Source organism: Fundulus heteroclitus, chromosome 1, assembly GCF_011125445.2.
Source record: "Fundulus heteroclitus isolate FHET01 chromosome 1, MU-UCD_Fhet_4.1, whole genome shotgun sequence".
Classification (NCBI taxonomy): domain Eukaryota; kingdom Metazoa; phylum Chordata; class Actinopteri; order Cyprinodontiformes; family Fundulidae; genus Fundulus; species Fundulus heteroclitus.
In genome coordinates, this window is record NC_046361.1 from 40,642,986 (window position 1) to 40,660,359 (window position 17,374).

General features: G+C 38.4%; 1 protein-coding gene across 1 annotated transcript; it reads right to left on the bottom strand.

Moving 5' to 3' along the window:
* Positions 1–975: 975 nt before the first annotated feature.
* LOC118564559 (macrophage mannose receptor 1-like) lies at positions 976–13,635 on the bottom strand. The gene is made up of 6 exons (XM_036143115.1): positions 13,549–13,635; positions 10,852–11,048; positions 10,411–10,630; positions 4,751–5,089; positions 4,359–4,453; positions 976–1,230 (listed from the first exon to the last, which is right to left on the bottom strand). The coding sequence occupies exons 1-6, from the start codon at positions 13,580–13,582 to the stop codon at positions 1,135–1,137; spliced, it is 981 nt and encodes a 326-aa protein (XP_035999008.1). The 5' UTR covers positions 13,583–13,635; the 3' UTR covers positions 976–1,134.
* Between the last annotated feature and the right edge of the window lie 3,739 nt (positions 13,636–17,374).

Below are 17,374 nucleotides of genomic sequence, written 5' to 3' on the forward strand. Positions count from 1 at the left end.
GGACAGAGAGAGGAGTCGTACACGGGTGAACATCGGGCAAGCTTTTTCAGAATGGCGAGAGCTAAAAGAAAAAGAACGCTGCAAGGCTGACGCGGACCTCGCGTTTCTGCTGATGCGATTGTTAGTAACATTGTAGGGTTTCCCTCATGCTACCGCCTCGCCGACATTCCAAAAAAATAATAATAAAAAAATAAAACTAACTCGATATGCGTGCAAAACTTGCCCCCCCCCCCCGCTCCGCTCAGCCGGTCATCGGCGCAAAGCTCGTCTCTCTCTCCCCCGCTCCGCCGGTCAACTGGTAAGCAAATTTCTAAGGGAAACACTGCATTGGAATGGTTTTTCTCTCTCTGTGTGCATGTTCATACCTTCACTGTGTTAGTCATTGTTTGTACTGCCGTTTTTTCGATTTTTGTATTCGTTGTGTTCGCCTGTCTGCTAAGCTCAAAACAACCGCGCCTGGCTTGACGGAGAAACCAGGAGAACAGCTGAGCATCTTTATGACAGTGCACTTTTACTTTCGCCCTCTGGGGGGAGCCTCGCTGGAAAATCAACGCCGGTTGCATAGTATACCTTTAATGGGATATATGCCTTTACTTTATGACATGTCAGGCCTTTTTTGGCTCTTGAGGGCCAGATAAATTGCCTTGGTGGGTTGGATTTTATCTGTGGGCCTTGAGTTTGACACGTTGTGTACAGGAAGGGATCTCTTGAAAAACAAAAATGTTTTCTTTGCTTCTTTCTGAAAGTGTTTTCTGAAGTTGCGACTTGTTCTTCTGTCTGTAGTTACCATCCTGAAAGTTTCAGGACTTCACTTGCTAGGGTTACCTGAAAACTCACATGTTTGATTACGATCATGGTTTTGACAAAAACAAACTATAATAGTAAAACTAATAAATAAATCACAAAAATACCAGTTTCTAGTGTTTGTCGTGTTTTATTCGTATATTCAGCTACACAGATCGTCTCCCTCTGCAGAGCAACAACTAAAGTGATTTTTAAATTACGTCACACATATATCAAATATACTACTTGCTTCCTTTAAGAGGATTCTGATCATTAAATAAAAGATAAACAGATTAATAAAGAATAAAGGACAGGATGTATTTTAAGGAGACAAGTCTTCCTGTTTGAAGCTTATTGGTCCTTGTGGAAGATCTGCCCATCTGGTTGGCTCCTCCAGCTCAGCTTTACTTCTCCATCCACTCCACTGTCCTTCAGCTTCTGTTCCAACTGGGACACAAAAAAACAGCAATATATTCTCAAAGTTCAACAAAGGATCTCCCTGAAATTACTGGAAGCTCTGTTTCAGGTCTCTGCATCACACAAAGTCTGGACTTTAATGATTGGTTTAAACAGTTGTTTTTTTTGGGGGGGGGGGTTTCTTCTCTTTTTTTCTTTTTTTTCCCCTTTTTTTTCTTTTTTTCCTTTTTTTCCTCTTTTTTTTCTTTTTGAACAGTTTTTCTGAGCAGGGTGACTTTCAAGACCCAATAAATAAGTATTTATGCTGCATTTAGGAATTATTAAGCAGTACCAAAGGCAATTAATAACCAAGTTATTATCGTTGATCAAACTTACAAAGCTGGGACGCCACATGAACATCAGGAAGTAATACCTAAAAGTCATCCGTCACACACACAAACAAAACAAAAAAAACATATCAAAGAAAACAGATAATTGAGGCCGTTTCAAATTCTTTAACTTTCAACTTAAAAGCATTTAAGGATAAAAAAACTCAGTCAACTTCCAGTCTCTTTGTAAAAAATTCCACGCACAAGGAGCTAAAGGCTTTCTTCCCTAGCTCTGTGCGAGCAAAAGGAACCGTGAGCAACAGCTGATCGTTGGATCTCAGGGCATAAGAGGCCACGCTTTTCTGTGTAACTAAGGTACAAATGTAAGAGGGCAGTAATCTGAGAAGGGCCTTGTAAATCAAAGTGTACCTGACACTCCCTCCTCGTAGAGAGAGAAGGCCATCCCACCTGAGAGTACAGATCACAGTGATGTGTCATGGCTCTACAGTTTGTGATGAACCTTAATGAAGCATGGTAAACAGTGTTCAACATTTGAAGACATGAAGAACTACCATTCTTATAAAAAGGTCACCATAATCTAAGACCGATAAAAACGTAGCAGAGACAATATTTTTTACTCCAAAAGAAAAACATTTGTTATTACGAAAGAAGAAACTCAATTTAAGTTTTAATTTCTTCACAAGTTTATCAATAAAAGGTTTGAAAGTGGGGGAGTCATCGATTACAATTCCAAGGTATTTATACTCATGTACCACTTCAATGACATTCCTCTCCAGAGTGGACACTACTGGTAGAGTTTGAGGAACCTTCTTGTGATTTGAAAATAACATTAACTTTGTCGTGTTAGCATTAAGAAATAATTTAGGGTTAATAAATGAATACTGTACAGCAACAAAGCCTTTCTGTAGGGAATTAATAGCCTGTTCAAGAGATGACCCAAAGCAATAAATAATTTTATCATCAGCATAAAAAAAGCATATTAGCATCAGAGAAATTTTGTTCAACATTGTTGATCTACAAGATAAATAAGAGGGGCCCTAAAACAGATCCTTGTGGCACACCCTTGTGAACATTCACCAATTCCGAACAAAGACCCTCACATTTTATACACTGGGACCTGTTTTCCAAATAGTTTGAAAAGCAAACAACCACATGCTCTGACAATCCAATGAAAAGTAGTCTGCGTTTTAAAATAGGATAGTCTACAGTGTCAAAAGCTTTTGAAAGATCAATAAAGAGTGAAGCACAGTACCGTTTTTTATCAAGTGCTACAATTATATAATTTACCACCTTCATAGAAGCAGAGATAGTGCTGTGTTTTTTCTGAAACCTGATTGATATTTAGAAAGGATTTCATTTGATTGGAGGAACTCTTTCAATTGATCACAAACAAGAGACTACAGAATTTTGGATAAAACACATACATTTGAAACTGGCCTATAATTGGTAAGAACTGATGGATCACCTCCTTTTAATAAAGAAAGGACAAAATCAGATTTCCAAATAGATGGAATGTCCTTGTTTTTAATTGAAAGATTAAAAATAATGGGCAGTTTTAGGAAGTAAGGCTCAATCAAGTCAGGCCCAGGGGGCTTTCTGTCTAATGTTCTTAAAGCTTTATGCACTTTGCGACAAGTAAAAGTAGCTAAATTAAAAGGATTTCCATAAAACATTGGCAATTCTGTACAAATATTCTTGGTAGATGTCCCTTTTTGAATCAAATAGAGAACCAGACAATGAAAAATGCTGGTTAAAACAATTCAAGATTTTACTTCGATCATAAAAATGGACCGAGTCTTTAAGTACAAATGTTGGAAGAGTCTGTGAGTTTTTATTAAAAGACAGAAATGTGATCACTTTCCAGAATTTCTGTGGATCATTGAGGTTTTCAGTGGTCACAGACAAAAAGAATTCTGCTTTTGCAATTTTAATAAGAAAAGTGAATTTATTTCGAAGCTGTGTAAAAAATGACCAATCATTGGCAGACTTACTTTGTCTTGCCTTGTCCCATTCTTTATTACGCTCATGAATGCCATTTGCCAGATCTGGAGAAAACCAGGGATATTCTCGCCCCTTCACCCTGAATTTCTTCAAAGGTTCATGTTTGTTTATAAGTTGCATGAAAATGTCTCTGAAAAAAGTCCAAGCTATCTGGAATTAGATTTATATATATCCTAGTTCACCATAGATAAATCATGATGAAAGGCTTGCTCAATAAAAATTTTAAGATTCCTTCTGCAAACGATACGGGGTTTGCATTTTGGAATGCTAGTGCTTCTACATGCAGCAACCACACAATGATCACTTAGGTCATTACAGAAGACACCCAAGGAAGAGAATTTATGAGGCACATTAGTTGAGATCAAGTGAATCAAGGTAGATTTATCTGGACTTTTGGATGGAGGCCTGTAACACCCAGCCACAGTTACCCATTCTGTCAATACAACATGGAACCATCCAGCCAGAATGACACCAGTAGAAAGTTGATGCCTAAAAACAATTTATGGATGAGGTGCAATGCGCTGAGCAACATTTATCCAATTAATAATAAAAATGTATGTAGACATTTGAGCTTTTATTCAAAGTATTGATCCTGTATTGAATAAATTATTGTTGTTTTAAACAATGCAGTTGTATGATCATCTCAACCTGGAACAAAATAATTAAAATAAATAATTAAAAGCACAAACCTATCATGATGTCCATGTCTGTAAAACATCCTCCAGAGGTTCTGGTTCTAATGTCATCTCTTAGAATGGTATTAATGTGGACAAAGGTGAAGAAGGATCACATAAATCAGAGGACTAGTGGTGAAACTAACATGGTTACCTGCTTCAGCAGCGCTTCAGCCACAGCAGGGTCACTGAGGTCCAGGGAGGAGGTCTTCACCAGCTTCACCTTCACCGCCTGCTTTGAAACTGGAACTTTAAGAAACAAACTGGTATCAAAAATTACTCAATTTTAGGTAGGTTTTCAGAATTTAGACTCTAAGAAAGTCTAAAATTTAATTTGCAAATTTGTGACAAATGTCTTCTCTTGACGCTTTACAGGACAAACAGATTAATTTTATACAGAGAAATATGTAATCAATGCATTTTAAATGTACAGAAAGATCTAAAGTCTACCTCATATATTTAAATAGAAACAACGTGTGAGAGCAATGGATGAAAATTTATAATTTTGCTGAGAAAAACCTTTAGAGCAGCTGAATCCAGGCTTACCACCATAGCAGAAAAAAGGAAATTTTGAGTCACAAGACAAGTCCTGCCATTTTCCTCCGTCTTCCATCACTGCTAATACACAGTTCTCAGTTGCTCCGTTAGGTTCTCCTGATCTCCAGTGTTGAAATGAGAAGATGCTACCATCCACCCACGTCCAGGAGAATCTGTAAAGACCGATCCAGGCTCCAGGCTCTCCTCCTGCTTGTATCACCGCCTTTATCTCCTCATTCTCCGTCGTGTTTCCCACACTGGCCAGGTCTGTGTGATGCTCTCTGCAGTAGCTCAGAGCTTCAGCCCAGGTCATACTTTGGTTGATGAAGATAAATGAAGCATCCTGCCCTGAAATTATACAGCAGATAAAGTCAGTTTGACCCTTCAATCATCTCTCTGGTAGAATCTATGAAACTGTAGGACAATTTGACCTTTGACCTCCAAAGACTCTTTGCTTTTTTGTTCATTGAAGCTGATCTGCTGATTTATTTGATACAAAATGAGGTATCAGCAGTGGCGGCTGGTGAAAAAAAGTCTTGGTGGGGCTGGTGAAATAGATTTCCCTGCCTAACCCAGTACATGTATTCAAATTAAAAGTCGGAAAATTACTACGATTCCACAATAAGCATTTAATTAATGAAAAAACATTGTTCACAAAGGATTATTTTGGTGTTTTTGTCTTTTTAATCCTTTTCACAGACTCATGTCAGAGGGTTTGCATACATTGTACATGTACATATATTATTACGAAACGAACGTTTACGTCTTGACCTAAATATATATCCTATTTTTTTATTTATATAATGATTTAAGTAGAACAATGACCAGTGCAAAATTAAGTTGTATTTACCGGAGATGAAGTGTAGACTGCAAATTCTGTCGTGGTATGACGGCTCCCACAGTCCATTGGGATTGTCTGCCTGCGCTCTTTTCATTGAAATTATCCATTTCTTTCTTCGTCCTTCGGTAAACGAAAGAAACGTACATCCGACGATTTGGAATGCCTCTGTGTGCAACCGGGAGCACAACAAGTCATAGGCATTGTTTAGATTCCAAAAATAAACTAAAAGTAAGGTCTAAATCACCCGTTTTGTCACGCTGGTAGATGAAAACAGTACTGTGTTTGCCGACCACCGTGACCCGCATGTAGTGCGGATGTAGCTCGTGACGTCACACGTGAAGTGCATCTATCACTGTGCAGCAAGGGTAAAGACTCCAGGAGCCCCAAACCCATTCATTCTGGCGATGCTGATTGGCCAAATATATATAAATGTTCCCTAACAACAGTATACGATTGGTTATTTCGCTAAAATTGTGGGGCGCTTTGAGTGACAGCCCCACAAGTGTAGAAGAAGAGAAATGATACGTTCTGTTGGTGGAAATGCACTGTTAAATGTCAATTGGTAGAGTCAATTAGTAGAAGTGTTTTAATAATTCTTATTACATGTAGCCACGTACTGTTAAGTAAAAACTGACATTAATAATGCTTTTAAAATCCATATATAATGTAACTTTTCCCCTCCACATCTAGGGATGGCAGCGCCCGAGCGCCCCCTATGGGCCAGCCTCCACTGAGTATTAGTATCAGACAATAAAGCAACTTTCTCTAAACATTGAGCTAATTTCTGTTAGAAATGGATGTCTTCCTGAAATGCTGAGTTGTTGTTTCAGTCTATTCTTGTTAAAGTCATCTGCAGCTGTATTTGAGTCTAACTGCCGTTGTTTTGCTGCTAACTGAGTTAAATTCAATTAAATTTAATTAAATTTTATTTATATAGCGCCAATTCATGAAACATGTCATCTCGAGGCACTTTACAAAGTCAAAATCAATCATATTATACAGATTGGTAAAAAATGTCCTATATAAGGGAACCAGTTGATTGCTTCAAAGTCCCGACAAGCAGCATTCACTCCTGAAGAAGCGTAGAACTACAGGGAGAGTCGTCTGCATTGTCCATGGCTTTGCAGCAATCTCTCATACTGAGCAAGCATGAAGCGACAGTGGAAAGAAAAACCACCCATTAACGGGAAGGAAAACCTCCAGCAGAACCAGAACCGGGCTCAGTCTGAACGGTCATCTGCCTCCACCAACTGGGGGTTACAGAAGACAGAGCAGAGACACAGAAAGCACAGAAGCTCACATTGACCCAGTAATCTGTTTTACATTAGATGGCAATAGCGGGTGATCTGTCTTCCCTGGATGATGTCACAGTTAACAGGACGTCAGACCAGGTGTACCTACTATGAAGATAAAAGGGAGAGAACAGAAAGTTAAAGCAGAAATGACAACACGTAATGCATAATTAAAGAACAGTTGAACTCTATAGAGTGAGAAAATTAGATCCTGATATACTCCAGTAGCCTTAGCCTATAGCAGCATAACTATAGAGGTAGCTCAGAGTAACATGAGCTACTCTGACTAGAAGCTTTGTCAAAAGGAAAGTTTTAACATTAGTCTTAAAAGTAGACGGGGTGTCTGCCTCACGGACCAAAACTGGGAGTTGGTTCCACAGGAGAGGAGCCTGATAGCTAAAGGATCTGCCTCCCATTCTACTTTTAGAGACTCTAGGAACCACCAGCAGACCTGCAGTCTGAGAGCGAAGTGCTCTGTTAGGAACATACGGGGTAATCAGAGCTCTGATATATGATGGAGCTTGATTATTAAGGGCTTTATACGTGAGAAGAAGAATTTTAAAATCTATTCTTGATTTAACAGGAAGCCAATGAAGGGAAGCTAAAATTGGAGAAATATGATCCCTCTTGTTGATTTTCATCAGAACTCTTGCTGGAGCATTTTGGATCAGCTGATTCCAGGTGTGACATCACCGTGCCATCTGTCTGTTCAGTCAATCAATCCCTCAGTATGACTAGTCAATACAGCATTAAGAATCAATAGTCCAAATATATTATATTATATTATATTATATTATATTATATTATATTATATTATATTATATTATATTATATTATATATTATATTATATTTAGGGCTGGGCAACGATTAAAATCTTTAATCGCGATTAATCGCATAATTTGCCCGATTAATCATGATTAATCGCATTGTATGAGCAAACTCCAAGAATGAATTCAAAAGTAGTGTAAAGAACACTTTTATTTTAATGTTCTGCTGCCATATGAACAAAAGTGTTTTAACATTTGCAGCACTTATCTTATTTTATACAGGATATTTTCAACCCATCTATTGAATTTAGTGCACTAGTTGATCTTTTCTTCATAAGAGAACAGCAAGCACTGCAGCCAAAATATGGCCTTTTTTGACCTGCTGTATATTAGCCAGTCCCTAAGCTTGATGTATCATGAAACTGTTGACCTTTTGGGTTTTTATTTTATTATTACAATTAAATAATAATTTTTCGCTAATCCACCTCTTATATATTTCAATCCTTTTGTAATTTTGTCTGTGTTGTGTGCACCTGCCTGTTGCTTTAATCCTATAAATTTCCCCGTCGTGGGATAAAAAAAGAATTAGCTAATGTTATCTTATCTTAAATAACACTTTTTAATATATGTACTTGGTTCTTTCAAGGTCTTAATTACATTTTCTGTGTGGGCTCCAGTAACATATGATAGATAATATCTACTTTGAAAGTTAACATGAACTGCTGCTGAAGATGACCACTGATCTACCTGGATGTTCCATGGAGGACTGAAACGCCTCAGTGAGAGTCGTCTGTCTGTGGGTCTGGTCTGTCGGGGCAATGACAGAAGTTTCGTCTCCTCTCTCCGTTTCTGTGGCTCGACGTTTTCTTGCTCATGTTTTTTCACGTGCTTAGATAAATATGTTGTGTTTCCACTGAAATTAACCAGCTTTTTACAAAACATACAGCTTGATTTCATTTATGGTATTAAAATAAAGCCAAATGGTGCTACTTCCCCTGTTCATGTTTTTCCGCTGCTGCGGTCTCTCTCAGCTGTTTGTGTGTTGAGTTTGTGTGAGAACTGAGTGGGCGGGCCAGGCTGAGCCTGCGTGCTGATTGGCTGGCGCCGCTGAGCCATGTACGAGAGCGGAGGGGGAGCAGCAGAGTGCTGCTGTGACACAGCGCGCTGCTGTCAGCGCGCGTGCTGACTGACACTGACTGAAAGCATGTGAGCAACATGAGTTAATGCGCGTTAAAAAAAATATCGCCGTTAATAGAATTAACGAATTAACGCGAAATTAACGCGTTAACCTGCCCAGCCCTAATTATATTATATTATATTATATTATATTATATTATATTATATTATATTATATTATATTATATTATATTATATTGATTTCTAAGCTAGCAAATTAATTTTGAACCATTATTTTATAAAAGATTAATGTTTAATTTCTCTTCTGCTCTACGTTGTGTTCTGGTTGTTGGAATATCAGCTGATGTTCTTTGTCAACGTTCAATGCTTATTGGACGCTTATCATTCGTAATTACTCATTATGCATCTTGGTTCCTAAACATCCATATTCAAACTAAACTATAATATCACTGCATCGTTTAGTTATTGGTTTCAGTTTTATCCTCATTTGTTCACTTTTAGTCACTTTTTATAGTTAAAGTTCTGTTTTTTTCTTTTCATTTTTACTTATTATTATTATTATTATTATTATTATTATTATTTACATTATTACTTATTTAGTAAAATAAGTAATAATGACACCTAGTGGTTAACAATGCAACAACACCTAAACAATGCCTTTAACGGAGACTCGCCATTTTCTCGGTCCGTTTCTGCTGTGAAACTCCACTGAATCTTTACTTCCACAGCACAGATCTGTGATGTTGTATTCTGTTCTACTTCTGGTCCGTTTCTCTTACTGGCTTCCATGTTTGTAGGCTGCTGCTGTTTTGCCAAGATAAAATACCAAAAGTCTGTTTTAGGAACTCTGGGAAATCTCATGTGATTGGCTGAGGAACCAGGAAGTAAACACCGGACACACACTGAGCCGAAGTCGTTCTGGACCGTACCTCTAAGTTAGAAAGGAGAAAAACGTGACTAAGACATTTGTCGATGGAGAAGACCAATTATTTTTAGGGAATGTTTCTTCCATCAAATGAGAATGATTTAGGTTGATTTTACAGTTAATATCTTGCTTATCTTTAGTTGAAGATTACCAGCATAGACTAAAGTACTTTAATTTAAATTTGAAGTATTTTTTAATAAATTATTGTATTCTGGACAGAAATAGTTTGCGCCTTGCTGCTTGCTGTTCTCAAACAGCAAACAGCCGATTGGCCTCAACCTAGAGGCGGGAGAAGGCCAATCACGTTGCAGTTTTATGGTTTAAGGCGGAAAAAATCCCTGTGGCAAAGGAAACAGCTGCACCAGTATAAACATGGCAGCACCGGAGGACACATGCGTAAGTGGTGCTATCACATCTGTTTATTCAGAATCCATGATTTCATCTTTGAAAGAAGAACAGCAAGAAGTGCCTTGACTAGCTTAGCTTGTGGTTTCTCATGATGCATGCTGCTTACATTTTAATTTGATATCGTGATAAAAACCAACCTTTGGTAGGCGGGCACCAGGTGTCGCTTCACCTAATCGGCTCTAAAAAGTCTGCTAAACGTCCCTCCAGAAACGATTAGATGGAAACAGACCCAGATTTATAATGATCAGACGCAGAGTGCCACATCACATCAATCTACAGTTTGACCTCTCACCCCTACCTTGAGCATCATAGCAGACTGTTTTGTAGTATTTCTCACAGTCTTCGTCGTTCCAGACTCCATTTTCCAGTATCATTCCACAGTTTTGTTTACTTGCGTAGTTGTTTGGTTCACCATCTTCCCAGTTTGTGAACTGAGCTTCTCCGTCTTTGTAGATGTTTGTGTCAGAGGTGATCCACCTCCAGCTGTCCACGTCATCAAACAAACCAATCCAGGCTCGCTGCAAACAAAAGTTTTAGTGTTGGCAAACTCATCTGCCATCATGAGAAGGAGCTTAAGTTCCTATTTAAATAAATAAATACATAAAACAATTCTGCCTTTAAAGGCTCCATCTCAAAACATTAAAAAAGAAGAAAAAAAGAAAATAAATTATTATTGTTTCAAATGTTTACTTCATTACAATATTTAGACCAGAGACCAGACTAAAATAGCTGAAGTTACTGTTCTGAATTTTCCGTTCATGTAGACCATCGTGTTCAGATCGACCATGTTGTTCAGCTCTGTCACGTCCTCCATGCTGCTTATGGTCACCAGGTCGGTGTACTTTTCTCTGCAGAAACTCTGAGCTTCGGTCCAGGTCTTCAGTTCATTGACAAAACGAGGCTGACGCTCAGGGAGAGAGGAGACGGCACACAGCACTGCAACACAGACACAGAAAGTTCTGTAAATATGCACAGATAAATAAATGTTTATTGTCTTTAGATAGAAAAATTGTCCTATTATGGCAAATTAAACTATTGCTAATCGCTGAATGCCTAATTTCTTTCCTTTCTTTACATGTTAGAGGTTTCATGCACTGAGAATACCAAGCCCTCAAACAATCTGCAACAACCCAGATGAAGATGTTTTGTTTTTATAGGTTAATTTATAACTATCCATCCATTTTCTAACACGCTTATCCCTTGTGGGGTAATGAGGGCTGCTGGTGTTTATCTCCAGCTGTCAATGGGTGAGAGGCGGGGTACACCCGGACAGGTCGCCAGTCTATCGCAGGGCTAATTTATAACATTTAAGTTTAATTGAGACACACCTGTGAATGTTTTTTAAGGTAACACCTTCTGTGACCTGATGGAAAAATCTGTAGAAATCAGCCAAGACATCAGGAAGAGAGTTGTGTTCATCCTTGGGTTCATGTTCCACATTTAGCTGGTCTATACACTCATAGACACAGTGTGGGAATGTCCAGCCATAATACTGTTCTGATAGGAGGTTCTGTGTTCCAGATATGAACGTGATTTGGTGTAAACCAGGATTCTGAACTGCAGAACAAAAGCAAAAGGTGTTATGAGGAAGCTGGCTGAAGCTGGGGAGAGAGAGGAGCGGGTCCTGTGCAGACATGGGATGAAAGACCCCTCAGAATGTTTACAGGCCTCCGAAGTCCAAATCAAACTTTTTTAATGATCTTAATGACCTCCTAGTGGTTTGTGTTGATTACGACTGTTTAATAATTGTGGGAGTACTGTGTGACGCACTTTGGTATAACTCAACATGTTAAACAGCCGACACACACAAACATAGATCACAAATCATTTCCAGTGACTCATTTAGCCAAAGGGACATCATAGAAAAACGCACCTTTAAGGACAATGCCAATGAAACTTTTATCCAAGCTTACTCTGCTACTTCAACCTTATGCTGCAACTCAGTATGAGCTAGTAGAGAGAAAAGGGGGAGCTTGTAGCAGGGTTGTCCACAGACCGATGTCTTCTGCAGCAAAGCACAAACACCCTGATGCTTCAACCCCAGTACTAATGTGTTCTTTGCCTTGTAGAACCCAGTCTCTGAAAAATATGTAATAGCCATGTTGATCCACAGGGAGACATGTAGTATTGTCACAGTTTGGCTCTTCAGTACGCATCAGTTCTATGTTTTATTTGGCCATTTACAACTGTGGATGGAAACATTAAAGCTTGGGGTTCTAAAATCACCCCAGACCTATCTCTTTAAGAACATGTAAGCATCTGTACTCAGGAAGAAGACGGGTTCACTCTCCCCCGGTTAATCAAGGTCAACGCTTCCCTATTTTCTGTGTGAGACTGTAAATGTTTGGATTTGAGACATTTGAGCTAAGTCTGCTAATCAACCTATTTAGCAGGGTGTGAGGAGGAGATCTTTATCTCTGCCCTGGTTCTCAATAAAGTGCTGGAACTTGTTGGAATTACAGTTTCCTTTATTTAATAAGTAGATGAGGAATCAGTTATGATTATTTCCCTCAACAACAACCAAGATTTCAACGGTGTGGATGCGTCTTTCTGGCTGCTGCCTTATTCACGGGTCCCACATCCAGTTATTACAACTCACAAAATGACTGGACAGAGTGTTTGTGAAGGATTTACTTTACTTTGGTTCCTTGTATTTTAGTTCTAGTCTGCTAGCAGTGCTTTTCACCAACTAGAGGGCATCAAGATGGAAGAACGATGTGTGGAAATATTAAAGCTGAATCTCAAGATTTCACCCAGGAAGTTACAGCAGGCGCAGAGACACTGCCTTTAATAATGCCGCCAAGTTAGTTAAAAAGTGGCTAAAAGTTCTGGAAAGGCTCTGATTTCAGAACCACCGAACATCCAGCCTGACCCAGTTCTACTGGTTCTGTCGGGAAAATGGGCCATAATGAGCGAAATCATACAGTTTAATTCAGCTCCTTAATATACCAGAAATTCACTCTACATGTCGCCTGAAGGCGCTTTATAGAACATCCTGTTTATACACAAAAATACAGTATAAAGTCTAATTAATCCAGTTGGACTGACTGTTTCATATTTTACAATAATGTCAGTTTTATACAATTTTTATTGTTATGATGATTTTATAAATCATGACAATCAAGTTTAGTTTTTGCTTGAAATCCAGTCTTTCATGTAAAGGAAATTTATTTCTGCATTTAAAGAGAGTAATTTAAGAGACATTTATAATTATTCTGATATTCAGCAGATAGAAATAAATCTCCTAACTGGCCTAAAACAGAAAAAGTTTAGTCTGTTTAAACGTGTGACGAGACATAAAGTTTTTACTGTGGGTTTAATTACCTGCTTTCAGCTGCATATTTTAATGGAGGCTGTAGTAAAGCTGCCATCATGACAGCTCACTGGGGAAATGGGAACATGAAATCAGAAGCTATGCTAAATATAAAACACTTACATGATGCAGCTGTGATGAGCTGAAGAATTTCCATTATGCTTCAGTTTTTCTTCTTCTGCTCCTTCGGTCTGGGACTGCAGGTCTGCTGCTGGTTATTGTATTTATATCGTTCTTGTCACGTACATGCAAACGGAGGATGCAAACCCATCGTAGTATCACTCCAAATACCTAATCCGTTCAAGAAACTTCAAAGTATTCAAAATACTTTTATTTGCATACTATTTACAAGATGCTTCAGAAAGCAGGAAAAACATCTGCTTAATCGCTTTGGTATAAGAAGTTACCCAAAAACATTAAACTATGATCTAATCTGATTTGTTTTAGCTTTTGATCCACTTAAAGCGAGGGAGAAAGACAGAAGCTCTAAGATCTTCTAATTTTACCCAATTTACTTTTGATAAAATATGTTAACTCTATGACTCTAAACAACATTCATCACAAAACTACAAAACTTCACAAACAGATTTCTGAAATTAGTTGTTTTTTTGTTCTTGCTGTGTCTCTGGTGTATTTTTGTCAGATTTCTATCTCGTTTGGACTCTATAATGTTTCTAGAATATGCAGGAACTAAATATCTGACTCGGTTTAAGATCCAACGGGACATCCTACACCATCCATCCACACGCTTTGAGCAACACCAGAAACAAAGAAAATATGTTCATTCAATTTTAGAGAAGTGTCAAGAATTACATTTTCCGCTTATTTATTAAAGAAAGGATCAGAATACATATCAGCATTTCAAGATGATACCATATTAAACATAATAAACTTAATCAACTTTAAGCTGCCCCTTTTGATCTGATTTTGTCACGTTTTTGTACCACCTGATAATACATGATGGGCCGGTTTCATGGACAAGACTTAAGGCTTACTCCCAGGCTATGATGCTGTTTGAGCTGGCTTAACTATAAGCTGCTTGCACAGCCTTATCTTAAACTGGTCACAGATTTAGTCTGTTCTGTATTAAACAAAGCTAATTGCTAGAAGGTGGATTAGAGCTACTCTGTGACTAAATTGATTCTTAAATTAATGATTGAAAGAGGCAGGTTTAACCTCATGTTTGCTTGTGAAACGGGAGCACAGACAGTTTGGCCTCATGGAGTATTTAAAATATCTAAATGAAGACCATTATAAAACATTCACCTGCTGCTTTGCTTCTCCAGCTGAAGCCCCTATCAAAATATCCACTTTCCATGACTGTTAGTTCTTGAGCATTCGAAAGTCCATGCACTTGCTCTTTCCAGTCCACACATTTTAATCCCTTTCCACCACTCTGTATTTAGGTGCTGCACCGGGAAAAACTGGCATCTTCATGTTGTGCACTGAACTTTGGGCCTAGGTGCTGCTCCCCATTTGCAATTTTGCCAATAACAACGGCAAATTAAAGCTATAGTTGGTTATCCTGTTCAGAAACGCTTTTTGTAATACTGTGTAAAATGGTACTTCTATCCTGAAAGTACTAAATACATTATGTATTCACAAATAGGAGGTTTAAAAATAGTTTTCTGTGGGAGATGAATGCCTGTACAAACTCTAACTAAGGAGTCACCAACATGGTTCCCGCAGGCACCAGGTAGCCCCCCAAGACCATATGTGGTGCCCTCAAGCATATTCAAAAAAGTAACAGAATCCTCCAGTGAGCTGCATCTAAAGTATTATTTTATTCGGTTGCTCTTCCTTTTTAATCATACCTGTGTTTACATAGATTATAAAAGGACAAAAGTATTAAACACTAATTTATATCACGTAAAGTTAAGGTGAGCTTGGACTCTTGTAGTTCAAAGATCAGTACAGGTAGCCCTTCACATGACACAGTACCGATGATGTAGCTCTCAGTTTCAAAAAGGTTGGTGATCCCTGCGCTAACCAATCCATGCCCCTCGGTCCGAGGCGAGGATTTGACTGAGTTTATTTCCTGCTCAGACAACCAGCCTTCACCCCGCTTCAACTGCTTCCAACTGGATGCTTCAAAGGGAACCAAACTGAAACAGAAGCACAGACAGGTTTGGCAGAGTTAGGCAGAGAAAGTCAAATGGTTTATTTAAAATGATTTTACTGTTTTGTTTTAAGGTTTGATGTAGTAAAAAGCCCTGGAGCTTGTTAGGAGAAACCCCGTACACAGGTGACAGGAGTAGAGCTGATTAGCATGTAGCAGAGGAGAGCAGCTGCAGCCGATGATCCTAATTACCGAGTTCAGGGCAGCTACACAGACAGCCAGGCCAGAACATGAGAGTTTGAAGCTCATAATTCCTCTTCCTGGAAGATCTTTGCACCTGGTTGTTTCCTCCAGCTTAGCTTGATGTCTCCTTTCACTCTGTTGTCTTTTAACTTCTGTTCAAACTGAGACAAACAAGATTTTGTAAATGAAAAACTGTTTACTTTTGTGTTCATGTTTATTCATCTTAGAAAGATGTGAAATGTGAAAAAACATGATGTATACCTCGGTTTTGCTAATGCTTTGACATTTATATAATCAGTTTTAATAACTTCTATTTTCACTTTGTAAACTGATTGTGGGTGTAGGTATGTAAGGTGCAACAGCTTAGGGAAAAGTAAAGGTCAGTGTGGTACAACCAGTGTTGCCAGATTGGAGGGTTTTCTGCCCAATTAATGTAATGCTACCCGTCAATCAATCTGGAGGCTCGTTATAAACTGACCAATCAGCGATCACAAATTTTTCAATAGTACAACGCACCTTACCTGAAAGGAGCTGCACGCCCTTTACTTCTGGAAACATTCCAGGGTTTTACATTATGAATGCATTGAGGTTGGAAGCATGTTGTTAATGATCATTACAAATGGTTGTCAGGGAAAGTGCAATTAAAGAGCAGAGAAAGTGCAATTAATATACTTGATAAAAACATGAAGCTGACCTCATGAGCCACTGAATACAACAGTGATCGACAAGGAACTACCACATGTTCATCTTTACAAAAATAACAGCAAGCCAATGTTCAGTTTTTTGTTCATCATTATAGTGTTATGTTTAGTGGTTAAATTAAAGGGTAATGATTAACACTAGTTCTGCTGTGTTTTATGTAAATTGTATGTACATTGCTACTTCTGGTTTCATAAGCCCCCTTTTTAATTTCCTCACTATCACAGAATTACCCAGCAGATGGCAGCAATGTTGTTTCTTCCTATTCACAAATTGATGCTTTTGTTGATGGTGTCACTTCCTCATGGCGTTTTACATTAGACAACCAAGCACCCTTGAAAAAGAAGGTGATTATTCACAGGAAGCTGGCTCCCTGGTTTAATTTAGAGCTACGTTCTTTGAAACACAATGTTAGGGAATTGGAGAGAAAATGGTGTTCTACACATCTAGAGGAATCCTACCTGATCTGGAAAAACAGTCATTGGCATCCTCCCAAACATGATTACCTCGTCATCAGCAATAAATAGATATGTACCACAGGCTTTTAAAGTAGCTGTTATTAAACCTTTACTTAAGAAACCATCTCTTGATCAAGATGAGTTAGTAAACTACAGACCTATATCTAATCTTCTTTTCTTATCTAAAATTCTTGATAAAGTAGTTGATAATCAACTTTGTGAACATTAACAAAGCAATGACCTACTTGAGGAGTTTCAGTCAGGCTTCAGAGCTCATCATAGCACTGAAACAGCTCTGGTGAAGGTCACCAAGGATATTCTCATGGCCTCAGATAATGGACTTGTGTCTATACTTGTCCTGTTAGATCTCAGTGCTGATACATCCATCCATCCATCCATCCATCCATCCATTAATTTTCCTACACGCTTATCCCTGTTGGGATAAGCGTGGAGCGTGAGCCAGATTTCAGCGTCTTCAGCGTGGAGCCAG